Source organism: Ylistrum balloti, unplaced genomic scaffold (genome assembly GCF_031769215.1).
Source record: "Ylistrum balloti isolate Yb309-2 unplaced genomic scaffold, AGI_CSIRO_Ybal_v1 Utg369964, whole genome shotgun sequence".
Taxonomy (NCBI): domain Eukaryota; kingdom Metazoa; phylum Mollusca; class Bivalvia; order Pectinida; family Pectinidae; genus Ylistrum; species Ylistrum balloti.
The window spans coordinates 324,814-345,850 of NW_026782060.1; the positions used below are offsets into that span (position 1 = coordinate 324,814).

Consider the following 21,037-nt stretch of genomic DNA (forward strand, 5'->3'; position numbering starts at 1 on the left):
TCCATTTATTGCTTCTTCAGAAATAGCAATAACAATCTTTACTTGGTAAAATTTTCTCATTAGTTCCAAACTTAAATAGGCACCACTTGGGACTTGAATACTCCCATACATGAAATTTGAGAAAGATCTCGAGTAGTTGTCCGGAAATACTGATAACCATTCAAAAGTAAAAATCTAAGATGACCGCCTATCAGCCATTTTGTTTTTTTTTATAGACCCAAAATCAGAGGGGCTCAACTAGGGACCAAGAAGAATGCACATTCAGCACTTGCTAAGAAATAGTGATAACAAGCTTTTAAAAGTCAAAATCCAAGATGGCTGATTTTTGGCCATTTTGTTTTTCTGATCAGTTCCAAAATTACAAGACAACTAGAAACCAAGGGGGAACCTACATACGAAATTTTAGAAAGATCTATTAAGTATTTCTCAAGAAATAGCAATAACAATTTTCATTGAAAAAATCCAAGATAGCTGCATGTCAGCCATGTTGGTTTTTTTTGTTGTTGATCCCAAAATCAAATGGGCACAATTAGGAACAAGGGGAATCTACAGATGCAAATCAAGAAAGATCCATCTGGGACTTCTCAAGAAATGGCGATAAAAATTGTTTACGGATGGACAGACATGGATGCAAAGCCATCTGGATAGCCCACCATCATCAACAAGAAACGTAAACAATCAATGTTGTACAAATGTCAAATCAAATTAAATAACAAGTATAGATTAGGGAGTTAATTTAATGGCTTTTAACACTGATGATGAATATATCATGTACACCATTTGTACTGGAAGTTTGAGGTAAATATCATGGCATTCACAGACAGCAAAAATTTCTGATGTTTCATATTCTCGTATAGAGTTTTTAAGTACACAGAAATGCAGTTGAGCATTACACAGAATGTCTGAGTCTGGAATAGACCACATGAGCCACTCCTGACACCAAGGCATGGTTAGCAAACTCCAGAATATGCTGCACCAAAGGATAGGCTGGAGATGAATCATCACTCACACAGAGTCTCTTTACAGGAGGGCTGTAGTCATGGTCACTTCCCATACATCCAAATGGACTTGAGGAAGTTCTACTGGTCCAGTTCACTATAAGCTCCTTCATAAAACTTGGGAACACCAGATCCACGATCCTCTCAGCTGGAGGCAGATTGTCTATACAATTAATATGCTTTTGCTTAAAGTCCTCAACTCTTTGAGAAATTAAAGGCTCAAATTTGTGGAATTCCTGTCCAAGCCAATGGCAGACAATATGTAAAAACAAGTTTCTCTGTGAGGAATTTCCCCACTCGTCATCAACAGTATCAGTATTTCCCTCTGTGACCAACATGTCAAGATATTCTTGTATCAACTGGAATGGAAAGCCTAAATGTTCTTCAAGACAGATGTCTCGTATCAATAACTGAAGTATGGTATGAAACCTTTTCAGAACTGGTGAGAGTTCAAGATTTTGAAGGACAGACTGCATTTGAGCAAGATATTTGATTAATGTCTTCAGAACACTGATGCATTCATTTATCACTACTGTTTTTGCACTTTGTTTTGCATGGTGTTTATTATTGGAGCTTGTTTGTGAGAAATTATGACATTTTATTCTATCTGCTGAGGCATGTAAACAATTAGGAGTAAGAACAGCCATTGTATCCATGGTGATTTCAGTCTGTAGCGATGCATTTCTTTGTATTGACTCTTTGGAATTAATCTCTGGACAGTCATGAATTAGAGAGATACACTGGTCAGTTTGAACACCCACAGAAACCTTTGTAACACTGCGGGGCACTGTGTCTATCTGTGTTGCCTTATTGCAGCAGAGAGGCTTATGCACAAAGTTTTTTTCTAACCTTGATGCAGTACATAATCCACAAGATGTTTCACCATCATCTGTCTGTGTTGATTGAAATGATGAACAGTTTAATGATCCACAGGAGTGACAGAGATGGACATCCTCAATTTTAAGATCTTGTTCTCCCAAATCCTTAGTATTGTCATCAATCATTTGGGATGATTGACGGGGTTGAACATTGTCAGCTGCAAGTAGAGCTTGCTTAACCACTGTTGGGACAATTTCTTCTCCTTTGTTGGATGTGTGTGTGCCATTTACATCATTATCCAGCAGTGAAATACCATTCAGATTATTGAAATAATCAGTAGAATTATTTGACATTGTGTTTTCATGTCTGGAATCAGAACTTTTGGAATCTGTTTGGCTTTGTTGAATCAGTTCTATAACAATCTCCTCTTCATTCAGGGGAAACAACTCCTGTCCTTCATCTGGTTTATCATTGTTAAGCACAAAGTGATGCGGATTGTGGTTTTCCTGTGCTATTGGTGTGGGACCACTTTCAGGACTGGAAAAATCCAGGGTTACACCAAGATTCTCTGGAAGATTATCATCATGATACCTACAAAGCCATATGTCCTAAAAAATATAAAAGGAAGGTAATTACTCTGTTAGTAGTAACAACAAGAGCACTGTTAATTCAATATAGATACTATCAATAAAACTAAATTCAACTTTATTCTATTCAATAGATATTGCAGCTTTTTATCAGATGATACAAGAGAGGTACAGAATGGGTAAAGTATGAGTAGTGAGATATTAGAGAAGAGGAAGGGATGTGAATTGGGGTAAATACAGCTTTCTTACTTTAAAGCCGACCAGCGTTGTTGATTTGATTTAAACCTTCTCAATTAACGGTAAAACCATGATTACCTGATACAATGTAATTACTTTATCATATTTATATATACACATATCATTCGATGAACAACATTCACTGTTGAATTCAAGTTTATTAATTAATACCTGCTCTCTTTAGACTAATACCTATTAATCAAAGTGATAACTGATTTCATGTAATAATATTTGCTAATTTCATTAATTTGCATTTTATATTTAATCAAGACAAAATACTGTTCATTTCATTTGTCAAATTAGTGTTAACTTCAAGTAATTATCTATTTGGAATGAGGCTGACTGCATCATTTAATTTGAATGAGAGTAACTGGATTATCTACTAGAAATGAGGGTGATCAGACTATCTATTAGTTAAGGAATGAGGTTATGTTAATTATCTACTAGTATAGGAATGGAGTAAATGAATGATTTATGTGGAATTCGAATGTCTGGATTGGCACATGTAATGGAGAAAGTTGTTGGGTTAGCACAGTAATAACCTAGCTTAAGACAAAGATAGTTAAATAATTTTCAAATGTTCACAATAAAGGTAACTGTATTATTAAACTTTAATGTGTGTAAGTATGTAGATTAGCACCTTAAGCTTTGATAAACAATCTCTCTGCACTTTTTTCTCTTGGTATTCAAACACCACCTGAAACACTCCACGGATGTTGTAGAACCAGACAGTGGTACTATGACTTACTCCAAGTACACGGAAATCTAAAAATGAAACAAATGTAAAATGATTGACTGAAATCAACTGCCTTTTGCCTTCAACTTTAAATCTTACTGAAACCAAACATCATTTAATATGTCAAGCTTATTCTTTCATTTAAACAAATAAAAACAACAACAAATAAAAAACATTCATCTCTTTCTTTCTTAAGCATTAAGATATTAAGTACTAATAAATTGAATCGTTTCTTTATACTAGATGCTCATTATTTTGTTATTCATCCAGAGAAAAATAACATAATCCATCTGTTCTTAATCATTAACAGTTGGGCAACGATATTTCCACACACATGAATCTTGTTGATGTTAATAGTCATTTATTTGTTTTTCAAATTATTTGAAACAGTAAACTATGCTAGCAACATCCACCTTTAATTAGATATGCATCGTTTACCTTTCAATAACAGTTTTGTTGCCATCCCATCTTTGGAATATCGTGCATGGATCCTGGTGAAGTTTTTTGACAACTGGGAGCAACCACACAAAACATCACTAGCCAAAAACAATGGAATACCATGTGACTGAAAGTTAAAAGGATACAATTTTATATTGAAGATAAAAACTTTTCGCATTAAAAAAGAAAGCAATACAAATTGAATTAACTTTTCATCATCTTATAGAAACTTATCCAAGTGTCAATTGCCGACAAAACTTTCACCGTTATGCTCAACAATAGAATTTTTCTATGAAAATTACAGTAAAATATTAAAAAAAAAAACCATTCCTCTCCAGGAAAAAATGTGAGACTCATTTTGGTAACTAAAGCACCTTTACTTATAAACTATAGTAAAATTTACCCCCTCCCCACAGGGAAATGTGAGGCCTGGAGCCATGAAATCCATAATTTTGGTAAAGCACCTTAAGATGCTTCCATTCATGAAGAGTATTTGATTCTATCAAATCTGTGTCTTGAGAAAAAAGATTTTTTAAAACCCGAGTCAATTTGAACCCTTTTGGCCCCGCCCCTCAGGCACCTGGTGGTTGGGGACTGTATAATTCACTATTCTGGTTCATCTTAGGCCAGAGAAGGTTTCTGCAAAATTTCATTGTAATTGGATCAGGGAATTTTGAGAAGAAGTTGAAAGTGTTAAATTGTTATGGACGCACAATGCCAGATGAAGGGTATTAGAATGAGACTTTGTCTGAGGTGACCTAAAAACTGACAGGAATCATCAGAATCAATACCCTGGTAAATTAAGCATTAAAACATGTAAAGAAGTGTAAAGCGAGATTTTTTTAATATCAGGGAATGCTTAGAATGATTTATCTTAAAATGAATTTGTAAAATTGTTGATTGGTCAGTTTTCAGGTCTGTCAAAGATCTTGTTTTTTTTTCTTGTGAGTATACTTTATATTAAGCCATGACCATATCCAATCGAAGAAAAACTAACTGGTAGGTAAAAGTCATTAATTGAAACAACACTATCAAATGGTACTACAACAGTCAGTTTCATTATCATTTTCGTTATCATTTTTTACATTTTGTAGATTCATGATCTAATCATTGCAGAATATTCATGTGAGGATTCTGACCCTAGGTTCAGAAATTGGACACTCTATTCATGAAAAATCAGATGTCCATGATCTTATAGTGATTGATTAAAGTTGTATTTTCTTAAGAAGTCTTTTTTAGCAACATGTATTTCAAACTATTATTATATAGAATTATATTGCTAAGTTTACCCTGACTGTTTAAGACTTTTAGTATGTTTTTTTTATCACATGAATGTTTCGAAAGAAATTTGTAGGGGTTAAGATATCATGCAGTTTAAAACACCCAATTCCTGATATTTTAGTAAAATTGCAATACGTTTAACACAATATGTGCTTCCTGTGATACTAGGGCTGTGATAGTTCAGTTCAATTAGAGCACAGGCACCTGTATCTTGAATGTAATTATCATAGGCAAAAATCCAGTCCACTACGCATCAAACAAAAAGGTAGGAAACTTGCCCGTTGGAGACCAGTCTCAGACTCTTTATAGTTCCTCTTGCTGGATCTATATTTGAACTGAATAACATACTTCTATCTTACAGAGATGGACTAGATGCTACAGTTACGTTCCTGATACAAGTACCTGTGGTTAGAGCGAAGGCCTATCGACCTCAGGTGAAGACTGGAGGTGCATGATTATTTGATGCTACTATCTGTCTATGTTGATGAGGTTGTGTCCTTGGGCAAGACACTTTACCTTAAATGCTCTGGACGGCATATGGCGGGTCTTCTGTTGCTTATTCAGTATAGTAGCCACTAGCTACTACATGGAGACCCAGTGCCTCAAAATGACCCAGACTATTCATAGGACAGTAACCATAGGAACTCGTATCTGGATTGTCATCAGTACAAGTAAAATCAACTGTCTACATCACGTCTTACTCTTAGTGAATTTGTGGATTTTAACTCGGATTATTGACTATCCTGAAATAAGTGCCTGTAAGTAAACCGAGCGAACAAATACTGTGATTCAATCAGTACCCTAACGACAAATTACAAAAAAGTATGCCACAAGAAAACAATAATATTAGAAGGTTACACGATAGAAAAAGTATGTCAGTAGCATTACTTTTAGATGGCTATAAGCCTCCTATAGGATAAGTTAAGATTTACACGTCCCGTATTTCAAGTTAAGTGCTAGTAATAACGCAACATTATAGCGAAATACCTCACTTAAGGATTTAGGAGCTTTGATGAATGCCTTATCTCGAAGCGTGAGAAACCTTATCGATCTACCACCGAGACATATCGATGATAACTTGACACTAGGATTTATCCGTTGTCTAATGTCCGCCATGTTTAAACAAATCATGATTTACTGCGTGACCGCTTTCTTAATGTTAAAAAAATAAATTATTTTTTTGCAATCACTAACTTCGCAAACAAGTTAAAATAAGTTCGAATACGAGATAATGGACTCATAAGATATATATTTCCAATTTCCTTAGTTGTTTACACCAACCAGTCTTCATTATTAACGTCACTCCGATGTTACCTTTGTCTACATCCGGCTCGAAGATGGCGGAGGATATGTTTGGCGATGCCTCACTCTTTGACGAATTCGAAAAAGAACGCGAGTCAAAAGGAAGCTTTATATTGTACAAGGTTGATGAAGAAGGCGTAGAAGACAAAAGTAAAATACATTTTCGCATGGGCGATTCTGAGGACAGTGAATCGTCATCTGACGATGATTCCGGCGAAAGTGAAAATGAAAACAACAATGATGCTGGAGAGGAACACGAAGGAGCATCAATTCAAGTAGATCTAGACGACAGCGATATTGTAAATGGGGGGAGACGTACTAAAAATCGTCAACCCCTAGATAAGACTACTGACTTTAAGCTGTTACATGAACGTATCCTAAAACTGCAGATATTACTAGACAGATGCACAATTATCTGTTTCGAATTTAGGTTTAATTATTATTTCATCAATATACTGTACAATAGTACACATGCCTATATTACACATGGAATAGGAATATATGCGAAGCCAGCACGGTATGGTAAATGCTTTATGCAAACTGTTCCATGTTAAATATGAAATTGCATAAAAGCCAAATGCGAAAATCTACATTCAAAATGTTTGATCCAATTGCAATTTGTAAAAGGTCTCATGATGTGCTATAGTCAAGAGAAAATATATCCTAACGTCTTATTAAGGGTAATAAATGTTTAGTTGGCTTATATTGTCATATTGACTATGTAAAATTATATTTTTTGTTAAGGACATACTATATGATTAGATCTTTATTCCAAATGCATTGTGCTAAATGCTATATGGAAAATGCATCATGGTAAAGTCTTTATGTGAAATGCTATTCCTTTTTATGAAATAGGCCATAATAATTTGAGATGCTGAATGTTCTGTCACTGTTCTAGGCTTATATGCAACCTATTCTAACAATGATAGGTGTTAAACATGACAATAAACTATTAACAGGTGTGCAGATCCACAAACTTTGGGCACTCTGTGTATCCTGTCCAGTTTCGTTATCATCAATAAAACTTCTTCTTGGTGAAAACAGTTGACATTTTGCACTCAGCATCTCTCATCATGCAATTGGTATAAAGCATTTGTACTGGCTTTCCATAGGAAAACAAGCTTAGAGCATAAAGAAATCCCACCCCCAACCACCTCCAAAGTTTAGTTTTCATAAAGATTAAGATCATTTATTTAATAGCAATAGAAACTGCCATCACAGTGATTGTATTTTAATTTGTAAGATAACCAACAACTGTTTCGTGTGACCATGAAAGATAATCATAATGGGACTGCATCCACTGCCAGCCATAAGTTGTGTAGATTGCAGGGACTCCATTCACTTCGATTTGAAGAAAAACTGAACAGAAATGTGTGATTTTTTTATAGCAAATCTTTGTATGGAGATATGCACATGATCTATTAAAACCTATGATGGTTATTTCAAATAGAGTGCTGTTGGTTGGAACAAAGGAGAGTATGATACGTAAGATGTGAATGAAAGGGTCGGGAAAAGGATAGATGTTTTATTCAAAGTTTGCATTATTCTGATGTTCCATATATTTAAATGCTGATACAGGTGCTGGCCACAGCTTTTCCCCTCACTTTTTATAGGACTGTAGTTGTGGCCTTCATTGATTCTAGATGGATATGAAAAGTTGATAGCATGTGAGAATGATTCAGACTACATCATCCCTTTAACATTATATCACTCGAAGTAAGATAATGTCACAGAAAGTCCTTTCTGATTGTATTCAGGTAGTTGCTCTTTTAGCTGAATTAATTGGTCTTGTAAAATTTTGTAGAAAAAAAAAACAATAGCTGAAATTCCTGTTAAAACCATATATAGCAATCAAATTGAAATTTGAAAGTCTGTACATTATTCTGTGTTGAACATCAAATTTTATTTAGCTATTTAATTGAGTAACATCAAAATAAAACTTGCCAATATTCTTTGAAATAAAACTTGTATGAAGAGCATCATAATATTTTTATATGTTGTTGAATGTTGTCAGTTTTGTCTTTTTGTGATCATTTCTTATGATCTGACTGATCTGTGGAAACATTATTGACTATTTATTAACGTTTGTCAATTATTGTTGATATTTCTTTAACAAGAATCAGGAAATAAGTTTGAGAGATATGCAAGGATTATTGACTCTACACGGTAAGTTTACTCAAAGTTATTATGCTTTGACCATTTTGAAGAAGGGGAATAGTGAGGTCCAAGTTTGTCTACACCTTTGCAATTTTCTAGTTCTACTCCCATCTTTAACAGTAATTACAAGTATGTGTTTAGATGGAGTTCTGTAGATGGAATTATTATTTTTGAAATGTGAAGGAAATATTTTTTTTGTCCTGCAACATCACCAGCAAAAATGGTAATACATTTATCGACATCAAATGAAAAGGTAGTCTGTAACATGAGAAATGATATTAGCAACAGTTGTAACTTGGTTGTTACAGAAAATTAGTTGTTTAGACTGATAGTATGATAACCATTCAACAATGGCTGATAACCGTTCAATTGCCTTGATGTTGAATAAAAAATAAAAAATAAGTGTCCAAAAAGTGAATGATAAGGAGAAGTTAAGCTTTCATATCCTTGATTGACTCTCTATTCTTCTGTCATTAGTATATAATCAACTGCTGGTTATTCTGAAACCAATGAATTTTTGGAGTCTATAAGTAAATATATATTTGGTGACATTTGTTATTCTGTATGCATTTTTGACTTTGTAACAGGTTTACAAGTGACACCAACAGTCCAGCTTGTCAGATCATATACCAGAATAACAACTTCTCAAGGTAAGGAATTCTGCCTCAGTTCGGTGTTGAATGAAAAAGCCTGTTCATTTATGTATCCTGCTCTTTTTTGTAATAGAACAGTACAAGGCTGATTTGAAGGAGGAAGCTTAATTATCATGTTTCATAAATTAGTGCAAATGGGTATATTTAACAAGCATTTAAGTTGAAGTAATTTTTAATTTTTGTGTTGTTGAGGGGAAGGGGTAGTCTTAAGATACATTTACCAGATAGTACCGTGGTAATTCTTGAGCCTGTGTATGATGCATTTTTTTCCCCATTGATAGACCCATGCCTGGTGATAAGTGATGTTTTCAGTTTTAACATTTAAAATAATAGCAAACGTGGATTATTACATTGACTATATTTTGAATTTTCCTTTTCAAAACAGAACTATGAGTTATGATTTCTGTTTGAATTTTACAGGAAGTATCGTACCTCAATTGAACAATACATAATGCATTTAATCAGACGTGAAGAGCAAAATAAGAAGGAGAGACTGCCAGACATACAACTCAAGGTTGTTTCTGTTTGTATAAAGATACAGTTATTTCTTGAAGGAAATTTATTATCTATTTATTAAATAAAGCTTTAAGAAAAAATGTATTAGATTCAAATTATTAAAGGTATTCATATATCAATGATATTTTGACAGAACTCTTGGTTTGAAAATGATTGAAGTAACTGAAAAGTGTGCAAATTTGAATTTTCATGCCTAGCATATGGGAAGTGTATTGAAGTTTCTTTAATATTCCTTTTTGTATACAATTTTTTTTTATATTAAAAGTTCAAATCAAAGTGAACTCTAGATTTTACTGGTGTACTTGCTTAATTTTGAATAATTTATAAACATATGCTGTGTATGATTGTTTCAGAGCTCAAATCTGACTTGTGTAGACCTGAACAGCAAGCTGACTTCTAGTCAACGAACCATGAAGATGTGGACTTCTCATGCGGTATGACAGTTATGTTTATCATATTTACCAGTAAAAACAATTGGCGAGGAAATGAGGATGTTTGATAACGTGGTCTTTTTATTGTTGAATCCTTAATTTTTGACAAAGAGCAGATATTATTCAAGGTTTATATCTTAAATCGCTATAGAAATACTTGTGAAGTGTATAAAGATTTCAACTTTTCGACTGTGATCTGTATTGTTCTAACATTGGTGTTGACAACTTCTAAAATATGTTCTGTCTTTTTTTTTTGTAACGATGAAGATCATTGGAAGCAGTCAGTTCCACAGAGATTTTGTGATTGACTCCTTGGGCTGGCCTTTGGTTTCTGATAATCCATCCCTCACAGACAGCTGGGAAGCACCCAAGTATCCTTTGTTATCTGCTTAATTTTTTAGTGTTAAGGCTTTCAGAACCATTTATATGTAAATTTGCAATTCATAACTTCCTCCACACTTTGAGTTTGATGGGGAGAGATATGCAATAATAAATGGTATACATATTGTAGTCAGTACATGTCAGAAAAATATTATTCCATAAACAGTGTATTGATAGGTGCCAAATGGATTAAATGTTAGTAATTCTAGGGTTTGCTTTGCAAACAATATGTTGCTGATGGTGAATTAAGTTATGGTTGTACATTTTAGGATGGTTCATGTGAAAGAGATGATGATAATTGAAATATGGTTTTATAATTAATATTTATATATGTATCTTATACACTGGGTAATGTTGAAAGAAACTGTTAACATTGATTCAGTATCAGTAAGTATATTGCCTTCAGAAGGGAATCAATATCTCAGTAGGTTAGAGCGCTGGCTTAAATACCTAAGAGAAAGATATGAGATGTTTGGGACAATGCTCAGTTCCTATGGCAGTTGGTTTTTCTCAAGAAGCAGAGAAACTCTCTGGTCTTTGCTGATTTATTGTGTACTTGAACAATAAACTAATCCCTAATTGTTCTGTCTGAATGGCACACAACAGACCTCCTGTATTTTGTTCAGTTAGGTGGCTTTAAGCCTCCTGCCTGTATATTATTCAGAAAGGTAGCCACCAGCTGCTACAAGGAGACTGCCTCAAAATGTACCTGGCTGTTTATGGGATTGATAAACCTTAGAGTGTAACAAACCCTCATTTCTGTTATAGATTTGGCATGACTAAAACAGGCTATCAAAATGTTTTACAACTGTTGATATTTTGAGTTTCCTATACAGATAGATATGAACAGGTATATACAGACCCACTCCCAATTGAAGAGGAGATGAACAGTGGTGATAAACCCCCAAGGTGAGAACTGTACAGGTACCTGATGTAGGATGTACCTGAAATACATAAAATCAGGGGAGATAGTGAAAGGGACTGGAGTTGTGTGAGAGGATTTCTCAATTCAAAAGGAAGTTTTTAAAAGAATTTGTTAAATGTATATCCTGTGTGTATACTCATGTTTACAAATATGTATACACAATTTTGAGAATCACTTGTACATAATTGTAAAGCACTCTACAGTGCATTCATTTGAAAGCATATTGCACATGTCAAACTATGTATATTCCAATGAGTGCTAACTACTTAGAAGAGTTTAGTTTAGTAGGATTAATTTTATATTATACTGACCCGCAATTTCTTAGACTTTTGAAGTTACAGAAATGTTTTTTTTTTTTGAAATGTATTGTAAAAAAAGTTACATAATTGAAGACAGAAAAATGTTCTGTTTGCTTTTCAGACAAAAGCCTACTTGTTTTAATTGTTGTGGTGAACACATGATAGCTGATTGTCCAGAGCCAAAAGACTTCACTCGAATTAGACAGAACAGAGACAAATTTCGTCAGGACAGTGCGGCACAGAAGCCAGCGTAATGCATATATACTTATGAAAAATGGTTTTTTAAGCTACTTACTACCACAATCCACTAATTAAAAGATGTTAGATTACTTTCTTATCTAAAGCTATGAACAGTTAGTGAAAATATCCTTTTCTTGGGATTTGCAGGACATACTTTATATACTGGTATACAAATCTTGCAATGAGCTTAGACCATAGTTGGTAATTTAAAGTGACAAGTTCTCCCTGTGATTGAGGATTTCCTTCTTTCAATGTAACAAAATGTTTGCTCACTGATTGATAGATTACACTTTATATGTTCAAGTATCCATAATAATTTTAGATGCTATAGCTTGAATATAACCTCATTATAATAAATATGGATTTTATCAAGAAGTTATGTGTTCCAGGTTAACATAGGAAACGAAAAGCTGAAAAAAGCATTTGTAAACATTAGTAAAAATATCCTTATGTATAGGAGTATTAAATATAAGATTTTGTAAAAATATACAACTTTCTAATTGAAAAATTAACTCAAAATGTTTTCATTTTGTAGGTCTACCAGATATCACTTGGATAAATCTTTCCAGTCTGAATGTGACAGCAACACTTTTGTACCTGGTGTTATAAGGTAATTTGTTGTGTCAGACATGTCTGTGTAACATATGTAAGAGTTCTGCATGCTGTGGATAGTATTCTTTTTGTGTGTTCTGGGGTAAGGAACAGTCACACACATGTTGTGATGGGGTAAGGAACAGTCACACATATGTTGTGGTTGGGTAGGGAACAGTCACACATATGTTGTGGTGGGGTAGGGAACAGTCACACATATGTTGTGGTGGGGTAAGGAACAGTCACACATATGTTGTGGTGGGGTAAGGAACAGTCACACATATGTTTTGGTGGGGTAGGGAACAGTCACATGTGTTGTGGTGGGTAAGGAACAGTCATACACATGTTGTGGTTGGGTAAGGAACAGTCACACATATGTTGTGGTGGGGTAAGGAACAGTCATACACATGTTGTGGTGGGGTAAGGAACAGTCACACATATGTTGTGGTGGGGTAAGGAACAGTCATACACATGTTGTGGTGGGGTAGGGAACAGTCATACATATGTTTTGGTGGGATAGGGAACAGTCACACATATGTTGTGGTGGGGTAAGGAACAGTCAACAGTCATGTTGTGGTGGGGTAGGGAACAGTCACACACATGTTGTGGTGGGGTAAGGAACAGTCACACATATGTTGTGGTGGGGTAGGGAACAGTCATACACATGTTGTGGTGGGGTAGGGAACAGTCACACATATGTTGTGGTGGGGTAAGGAACAGTCATACATATGTTGTGGTGGGGTAAGGAACAGTCACACATATGTTGTGGTGGGGTAGGGAACAGTCATACATGTTGTGGTGGGGTAGGGAACAGTCATATATATGTTGTGGTGGGGCAAGGAACAGTCATACATATGTTGTGGTGGGGTAGGGAACAGTCATACATATGTTTTGGTGGGATAGGGAACAGTCACACATATGTTATGGTGGGGTAAGGAACAGTCACACACATGTTGTGGTGGGGTAGGGAACAGTCATACATATGTTGTGGTGGGGTAAGGAACAGTCACAAATATGTTGTGGTGGGGTAAGGAACAGTCACACATATGTTGTGGTGGGGTAAGGAACAGTCACACATATGTTGTGGTGGGGTAAGGAACAGTCATACACATGTTGTGGTGGGGTAGGGAACAGTCATACACATGTTGTGGTGGGGTAGGGAACAGTCATACACATGTTGTGGTGGGGTAGGGAACAGTCATACATATATATACATATGTAACACAAAATTTGTGTTCCAATATTTCAAGATTAAATGGGTTCTCAAAATTTTGAGTCTAAGAGGAATATCATGTATTTAGACTGATTTTTATGTGGTATTCTGACATTCAAATGTTCATGTAAAGTGTTTCATTGTAAGGAACAATGGTACTATTGTTGGTCTTACAGAGATGCATCATGTCATTTAAAAACTGATTACTATATTATACTGCTGGATCGACATCAGAAAGAAAACAAAAAGCTTCTATTTCTTTTGGAATGTTTTACAACAGTCATATTATTATCTTTCATTGATCCCTTGATCATGAAGCCGGCGAAAACACTAAGAAATCAGTTGAAAGGTTTATGCCATCTCTTGGACTTGAAAAGGTTTTGTATTAACTAGGTACATATGCCCCTTCTGGTAAGATATTTACTTTTTTCTACATTCCAGTGAGGAGCTGATGAAAGCCCTAGGGATCACATCTCGTTACTTGCCGTCATATATTTACAAGATGAGAGTTTTAGGATACCCACCTGGCTGGTTGGAAGAGGCCAAAGTGCAAAGCTCGGGACTAATTTTGTTCGATGGCGAAGGAAATGGTTAGTCTTCATACATTCGTAGGGGTTGATTACATCAGAATACATAGAAATATGGTTACATCCTACAGAGCAAGACTGTACCAAGAATGTAGATTTATAGATCTATTTTGAAGAGTTAAACCAGATTAGAAAATTACGAAGGAAAACTTAAAAAAAGGTACAATATTTTTAATGAGTATTTTTATTCCTGCAGAGGTGGATGTGAATGGGGAGAGTATGGAGGATGGTGAAGTCAGTGACACAGTTCCTAATCGTGGTAAGAGCTTTACATTTTTTCTTACAAGTTACTTTCCAAGTTGAAATTTTAATGAAAAGTTTTCTTGCTCTTAAAGAATTTATGTCCGTGAAATGAAGAGACTGATCGGTGGAAATCAAAATTCAACATCGCAAGCTCCGGTGTCTTTTAATCATTTCACTGTTTTGTTATTCCTAGATTTATGTACTATTATTTGACATCATTTGGTGAATATTACAGGTCAGATAGACCCAGAAAAGATTATAGCATATCCAGGATTTACAGTACCTGTACCACAGGACACCATAGATGTAAGTGAATAATTTCATTCTTAAATTTTATTCTCTCTCATAAAATGAAGGGGACTTTTAAATATTTTTCATCAAGTCTTATAAGTTTATATTTATAGGCGATTTAATTAAACGAAAAACCATAAATCAAGACAGAGAGTGGACAGTCTGCTAATTAATTCATTGTGAAACTGTCTTCACACTCGAAGTCTGAAGAGGTATTTTGTCTGGGATGTTACTTTTAAACTACTTAAATTTGATTCTCTGCATGACTTAAAGTCATAGTCCATGAGTTAAGATCAGAAGTCATGATAAAGAATGTAAAATCTTCTGATCAGTTGATATTTTGATATGACATCATAAAGCAAAATGTTGATGATTTGTCTTGAAGGAATATGAGGAGCTGGGAGCACCACCCTTGCAGGAACACCAGCTGAAGAGTACTCTAACTGCACAACTGTCTGGCATGGTATGTATACCTGTCTATCCAGGGATCAAACTGTTTACCTAACCTTTTTATTGAGGAAACAAAGAGAAGGGATATAGTGTTTCCATGCACTATGTATCTTGTGCTGTATTCCATCCTATTTAAAATCTACGCCATGTCTCGCTAACCTCTCAGCATATCTGGTTCCTAGTTCTACATCTTATATTAGGTTATCAGTCAAAGTTAAGGGACAAATATCACATTTGACAACTTCTGCAATTTTATCAAACAATGCTATTTATTTGCATGGAATTGGATTCATGTCTTATAATAAACCGTTTTTCAAGTCATCAGAAGTATATACATACAAAGTTTGTAAGTACCTGGAATTGTAAAATACATTTTGTTAAATTATTCATTTGATGTTGAGTCATATCTTAATCTAGAGCAATTACTACTTGTAAGTACCAGAAATTGTTAACTATTTACCAGTTTGTAATTATCATCTTTATATAATCATATTCATCAAGGGATTACCTAACAGGTCTTTGATATATATATTGAAATAATAATAAAAATTTAATCAGTTTGTTGAATCAGTAATATTTTTGGAGTAAAAGCCACGGAGACAAAGTCTCAAAAAGATGAAGAAAAATTAACATTTAACTATAGGAGAGATATGAAATGTGTCTGTTGTATGTGAACAGAAGAGGAAGATGGAAGAGGCAGAAGAAGTTCGAAAGAAGAGGAGAAAAAGGGAGAAAGCTAGCTTGGAGGAGATGGACCTTTCAGATAATGATGATGGTAAAATATATTATACATGTTGTATACATAGACCAATCACCTCAGACAAAATAAAAAACATCCTAATTATAATCATTGATCAATCACCTCAGACAAAATTAGTTAACATGAAGACAAAATAAACAACATAATAATTATAAGATTGCAATCCACCTACTTCATTTTGTAATTTAATATATATTAAGGTACACTCAGTATGTTGTGGCTGTAATGATCAGCATACTGTGAGAATTAATCAGTGTTAATGCAAATTACATGTTGTTGTTGTTGATATAAAGACATGGAATAAGAGGGAGATTCTTTCACTATCTTCATCACCCATGATCTCAGTTCTCAACCTCATCCACAAGTTAACCCATCCACAAGTTAACCCATTCTCAACATCTTTCAAACCTAGCTTCCTCCCCGTGCTCTGATCCAGTTTAATTGACATGCATAATTAAATGGTCACTAAACTGTCCAGATTTAAGTCTTGTATTTGAATCACATTGTCTTCTGTAAAGGAGATTTGTTCCACATTCTTCACTACTCAGAAATTCTTGTCCCTACACTTTTTAACATGTGTTATTTCCACTGAATCATTTCAGAATTGTATTCTTCTTTGAACAGATAGCAAAGACTAATTATCTTGTTTCCTTTTCAGCTCAGAACATGTCGATTGACAATGATTGCTTTGTTACACCTGACCCGAAAAAACGGAAGAGATTGCCTGTTCCTGGTGAACCACCTCTGCCACTCAATACCCCACCAGGCAAACCCCCTATCCCCAAGGAAACCCCGCCTCCAACTCCAGAAGGAGCTGAAAGACAGATGTCTGAGGGACGGGAGAAGTCACCTTCATTGGAGGACCTGGAGCAACAGTATCAATTGCTGCAAGAGAAGTTGTGTGAAGCTGATGGTGATAAGGAAGGGAAGCTACAGGTGATGGACAGCTGTGGACCAGATGATGAGGTAGTGGAGGAATCCAACATTTCTAAAGAACAACTCTCAAAGGTTAGCTCAGTAGAGTCTGGGTCCAGCACTCAGGAACTGTTACAAAGCCAGATGTCAGGAATGAGCTCCACTGGTTCAATAACCTCATTTGGGGAACTGGGTAGAGGAAGCCCTACTTCTTCACTACCAGGTACACCAGTGGTTGGACCTAGTAGTAGCTTATCTGACCTTAACTTTGCCTTTAAATCCGCCACTGGATCCATATCTAGGGATTACGGTACACCCATACAAAAGAGACAGGGTGTGGCAAATGATCTGCCTGATGCAGAAAAATTCGGCGAAGGAATTATGGATCATATTCCTTATGAAAATCTCCCAGAAGCTACTGGTACTTTTGAAAAAATGCGTGGACTTATTGACAGAATACGCACTAAAGTTAGCCTACGGAAAAAGAAGTCCTGACCAATCTAGTGATGTCTATATTTCTAGCCTTACCCATGAAACACTCCTCATCCCCATCACAGACATTGGTATATATTATACAGATGATAATCATACACATTTCGGTCTATACCATACCAGTCTTTTTCACGGACTCTATAGATAGCTGTCATCATCACCAATCAAATAGAAAGAGTGATTTAATGAGAGAATAACTTCTAAAATATTTCAAGATGTATCCCTATTGTTTATGATTTCTATGTCATCCCCTTGGAAGTGACAAATGATATAAAAGGAGAAAAAAATTAAGGAAATTAGTATCAAAGGAATTTAACTTTATACAGTAGAGAATACAAATCCATAATCCATTGCTTCAGAAAAGTCACTCACTAGATGGAGAAAATGATCCTCCTCTACAACAGGTGTTTCAGTCTGATAAAGCTCAGATTTTGTAGACTAACTGATTTTTATGTGGAAGCATGTTCTGTAGTTATAATATTTGGATATTTTACTGGATCATTTAGGTTTTACTGACAGGTTGAACTAGTTTCATGGTTTTATGTGTCTAGTCCACTATCTCTGTCAAACTGGTTTTGTTGATAAATAGGCTCTCTGTGTCATTTCACATGAATTATCATACAAAAATTATAGACTTATCATTAAGGATGTTCTCCTGATGTTGACCGAAATTTGGACAAAATGAAGTTAAGTTCTAAAATACTCTACTGGAAGATGGTAAGTGTAAAAATTTTCATTTTTTCAAAAATGTTATTTTTTGGTTGCTATGCAGTTTAAGCTTGTTGTATCAAATGAAAATCTGGTATTTAATTAAGTAATACGTTATTATCTTTCAACGAAAGACGGAAAAAAAAACATTAGTCTGTTATTCAGGAAAAAATTTCAAAATCTTAAGTGAAAATGAATTATTTCTTGTAACACATATTCTGACATCTGTATTGGACAAGGTGCAGCAACATATTGCTATTTTGCTATTAACTCATTTTCTAAAATTCAAGGCTTTAAAAATTCATCACCAGAATGAAAGTTTAACACTGGAAAATTTCATGCTTCTCGGAGGAGAACATAATTAAATATCGGTCATCTAACAGTAATAGTAACAGTAATAGTAAGGTGTTTTAAAGAGGCAATGATCAGATGAAAACATTAACATGAAATTTTCCCATGATTAGTTATTGTAAACATACTTCATTTGGTGCATTCATATTTTAGTGCATTATCACTTCATGACAGATTTGCAGAATGATAAATTTGCATATCCATGATACTGACTTTATAAATAGCAGATAGAAACTGATATTAGGGCATCTATATTTAGCGCAACACTTTCAGCAGGAAAGTGTGATAATAAGATTGCAATTATGTACCTAGTTTCTGTGTTGGTTCCATGATGTGGTGTGATGTTTTCAAGTGAAGGTTTATCAGATGCTCATTGAAAATTTTCATCAACTCCTCAATTGATTCAAATTGGTAGTGCAGATAGACATACCTTATCAAAGAATTGCAAATCTGGATGAAATCAGAAAGATTTTTTTCAGTATATTTTTGGAGGTGGGAACAAATGTTAGGTCTTTTGGGAATGGACAGTCTCAAAGAGGGATATATTTAACATTAATGAAATATTTAAATGTCATTGTGATTGACTGTAAATATATTGTGTCATTTGGACTATTCATTCAGGAGTCCAGAGTTTAAGGTCAGTGTAAGACAAAATAGTGTGATGTCACAATTGTTTTGTTGAAGTAAATGGTATTTTTTATAATGTTATATGGGTACTGATAGTTACAAATTATGTTATCTGAGAATCTGTAACATGTTCAAGGGATCAGTATTAAATGGTGATAATTTGAGGCCAAAGAATTTCAATATTTACTACCTATGAATGACCTTTCATTAAATCTTACAATTTTTTTTGTAAAATTACAAAAATAAGAAAAAAAATAATACCAACAGCAGCAATTTTGACAGAGACAAATTAATTTTGAAAATGCTGAGCTTTTATCATATTTTGTGTTTTAACTTTATTCATGCAATGTTCTGAAACTAATGGCAGCTTATAATCAATGATAGATGTTACATTTTAAACATTTCCTGAGTGGGTGTTAGACTGTCTTATTTTAAAGCATTGGTCTTCATTCTCATCACCAGAAAAGGCACATTTTTGTATTTTAGGTTTCAAAAATGAAATGACGGTAAAAAGTCATGACGTACCAATATAGACAACCCAGATAATTAAATTTTTCATGTTGTGATGTCAGTTTCATGTGTAATTGTTAGTATTCAGGAATATTGTTTTACTCTTCAATGGAAAAACTGATAAATATAATTTGGTAAAAGAGAAATTTGATTGTAATTTACACAAGAATATGTTCAAATTACAGCCAATGTTGGGACATTTTCAGTTCAGAATACCACACTTTCCTTTACCAAAAAGCCCACGACCAAGAGTGGGATATTGACTGGGAGATGCCTTCCTTGACACATGTGGGAGGGTGAATACTGAAATATTAGCCCCATCTATCAATACAATTACATAATATATATATTGACAGGTGAGACTTATACCCCTGTTGTGCCATGGATGTTTTAACGATGTCCTTTTGTGAAGATAAAATTTAAAAATTAGAATATTAGTGCAGCAAAAAAAAGTTGGTTCTATTTTATTAAAAAAGATTGGCTTCGAAACATACCTTATTTTGTCGCTGTCTGGTTGAAAACAAGAAACAATTGTTAAGGATGAATCTAATTTTCAATCGGAATCATGTTGGCTGCTCTTCAATTTACGATTACTTTGTTTTTAATGATAAGGTATTCAAAGATAAAGATAGGTGATGTACTCATTGGCAAAATTGTTAACATGATCTGTGAAAGCGTTGATGTAGTGAATGACATAACATTTGCTATTGTAGAATATCTCTATTGTGATGTTGTTTTTATATAGAACACAAAAATGATACAATTAAAAAGATACAAAATAGTGAAATGATTTTTACGCTTTTATTTATTTATTTATTTATTTGACTGCATTCCGACTTTTGATATCAAACTGTGTATTAATGAAGTGTAGAGCAAGTATGTATTTGATATTTACATGTACCTATACCAGCAAATCACCTGGGCGGTAAGTACATGCTATAATTTAGAACTTCTCTTGAACATCTTTACTCATAAAGAGTATCATATTTTACATTCCTGATTTTTTATTATTCTTAAGAAATTTTAAAGTGAAACTGAAAGTAGAAGCCCCGTGTAATCGGAAAACATATTTGTCGACATGGGCGTGGTGTGATTTACTGCCTACCGATAAACCATGCTCGTCGTATCAACCCTTGTATTAAAAGTACACGTATGTTTTATCACGTGACAATTTGTTTCTATCGGTGAGATGATTAGAAACAGCTGGATATTTCAATATATTAATAGTAATGACATTCACACCGCCGATGTGATTTATCGCGTGACTTTTTCGTCAACTTCCGTAATATCACCAACTGT

The 21,037-nt window shown here is 34.4% G+C and overlaps 2 protein-coding genes across 2 annotated transcripts; one reads left to right on the forward strand and one right to left on the reverse strand.

Moving 5' to 3' along the window:
* Positions 1 to 736: 736 nt before the first annotated feature.
* On the reverse strand, positions 737 to 6,212 carry LOC132547612 (uncharacterized). Its single transcript, XM_060211396.1, has 4 exons — positions 6,084 to 6,212; positions 3,816 to 3,942; positions 3,282 to 3,406; positions 737 to 2,425 (listed from the first exon to the last, which is right to left on the reverse strand). The coding sequence occupies exons 1-4, from the start codon at positions 6,210 to 6,212 to the stop codon at positions 890 to 892; spliced, it is 1,917 nt and encodes a 638-aa protein (XP_060067379.1). The 3' UTR covers positions 737 to 889.
* Positions 6,213 to 6,433: 221 nt separating this feature from the next.
* LOC132547601 (zinc finger CCHC domain-containing protein 8-like) lies at positions 6,434 to 20,514 on the forward strand. The gene is made up of 15 exons (XM_060211383.1): positions 6,434 to 6,770; positions 8,522 to 8,564; positions 9,143 to 9,205; positions 9,629 to 9,722; positions 10,078 to 10,158; positions 10,423 to 10,526; positions 11,377 to 11,445; positions 11,882 to 12,010; positions 12,536 to 12,610; positions 14,246 to 14,394; positions 14,588 to 14,650; positions 14,870 to 14,940; positions 15,311 to 15,388; positions 16,054 to 16,150; positions 16,794 to 20,514. The coding sequence occupies exons 1-15, from the start codon at positions 6,434 to 6,436 to the stop codon at positions 17,543 to 17,545; spliced, it is 2,205 nt and encodes a 734-aa protein (XP_060067366.1). The 3' UTR covers positions 17,546 to 20,514.
* Positions 20,515 to 21,037: the final 523 nt, after the last annotated feature.

Coding starts and splice junctions, on each gene's coding strand:
- LOC132547612 (XM_060211396.1), bottom strand. CDS start 6,212: ATGGCGGACATTAGACAACGGATAAATCCTAGTGTCAAGTTATCATCG. Junction 3,407..3,815: donor AACAAAACTGTTATTGAAAG/GTAAACGATGCA, acceptor TTTCATTTTTAG/ATTTCCGTGTACTTGGAGTA. Junction 2,426..3,281: donor ATTGTTTATCAAAGCTTAAG/GTGCTAATCTAC, acceptor TATATTTTTTAG/GACATATGGCTTTGTAGGTA.
- LOC132547601 (XM_060211383.1), top strand. CDS start 6,434: ATGGCGGAGGATATGTTTGGCGATGCCTCACTCTTTGACGAATTCGAA. Junction 6,771..8,521: donor CTTTAAGCTGTTACATGAAC/GTATCCTAAAAC, acceptor AACAAGAATCAG/GAAATAAGTTTGAGAGATAT. Junction 12,011..12,535: donor AGTGCGGCACAGAAGCCAGC/GTAATGCATATA, acceptor TTCATTTTGTAG/GTCTACCAGATATCACTTGG.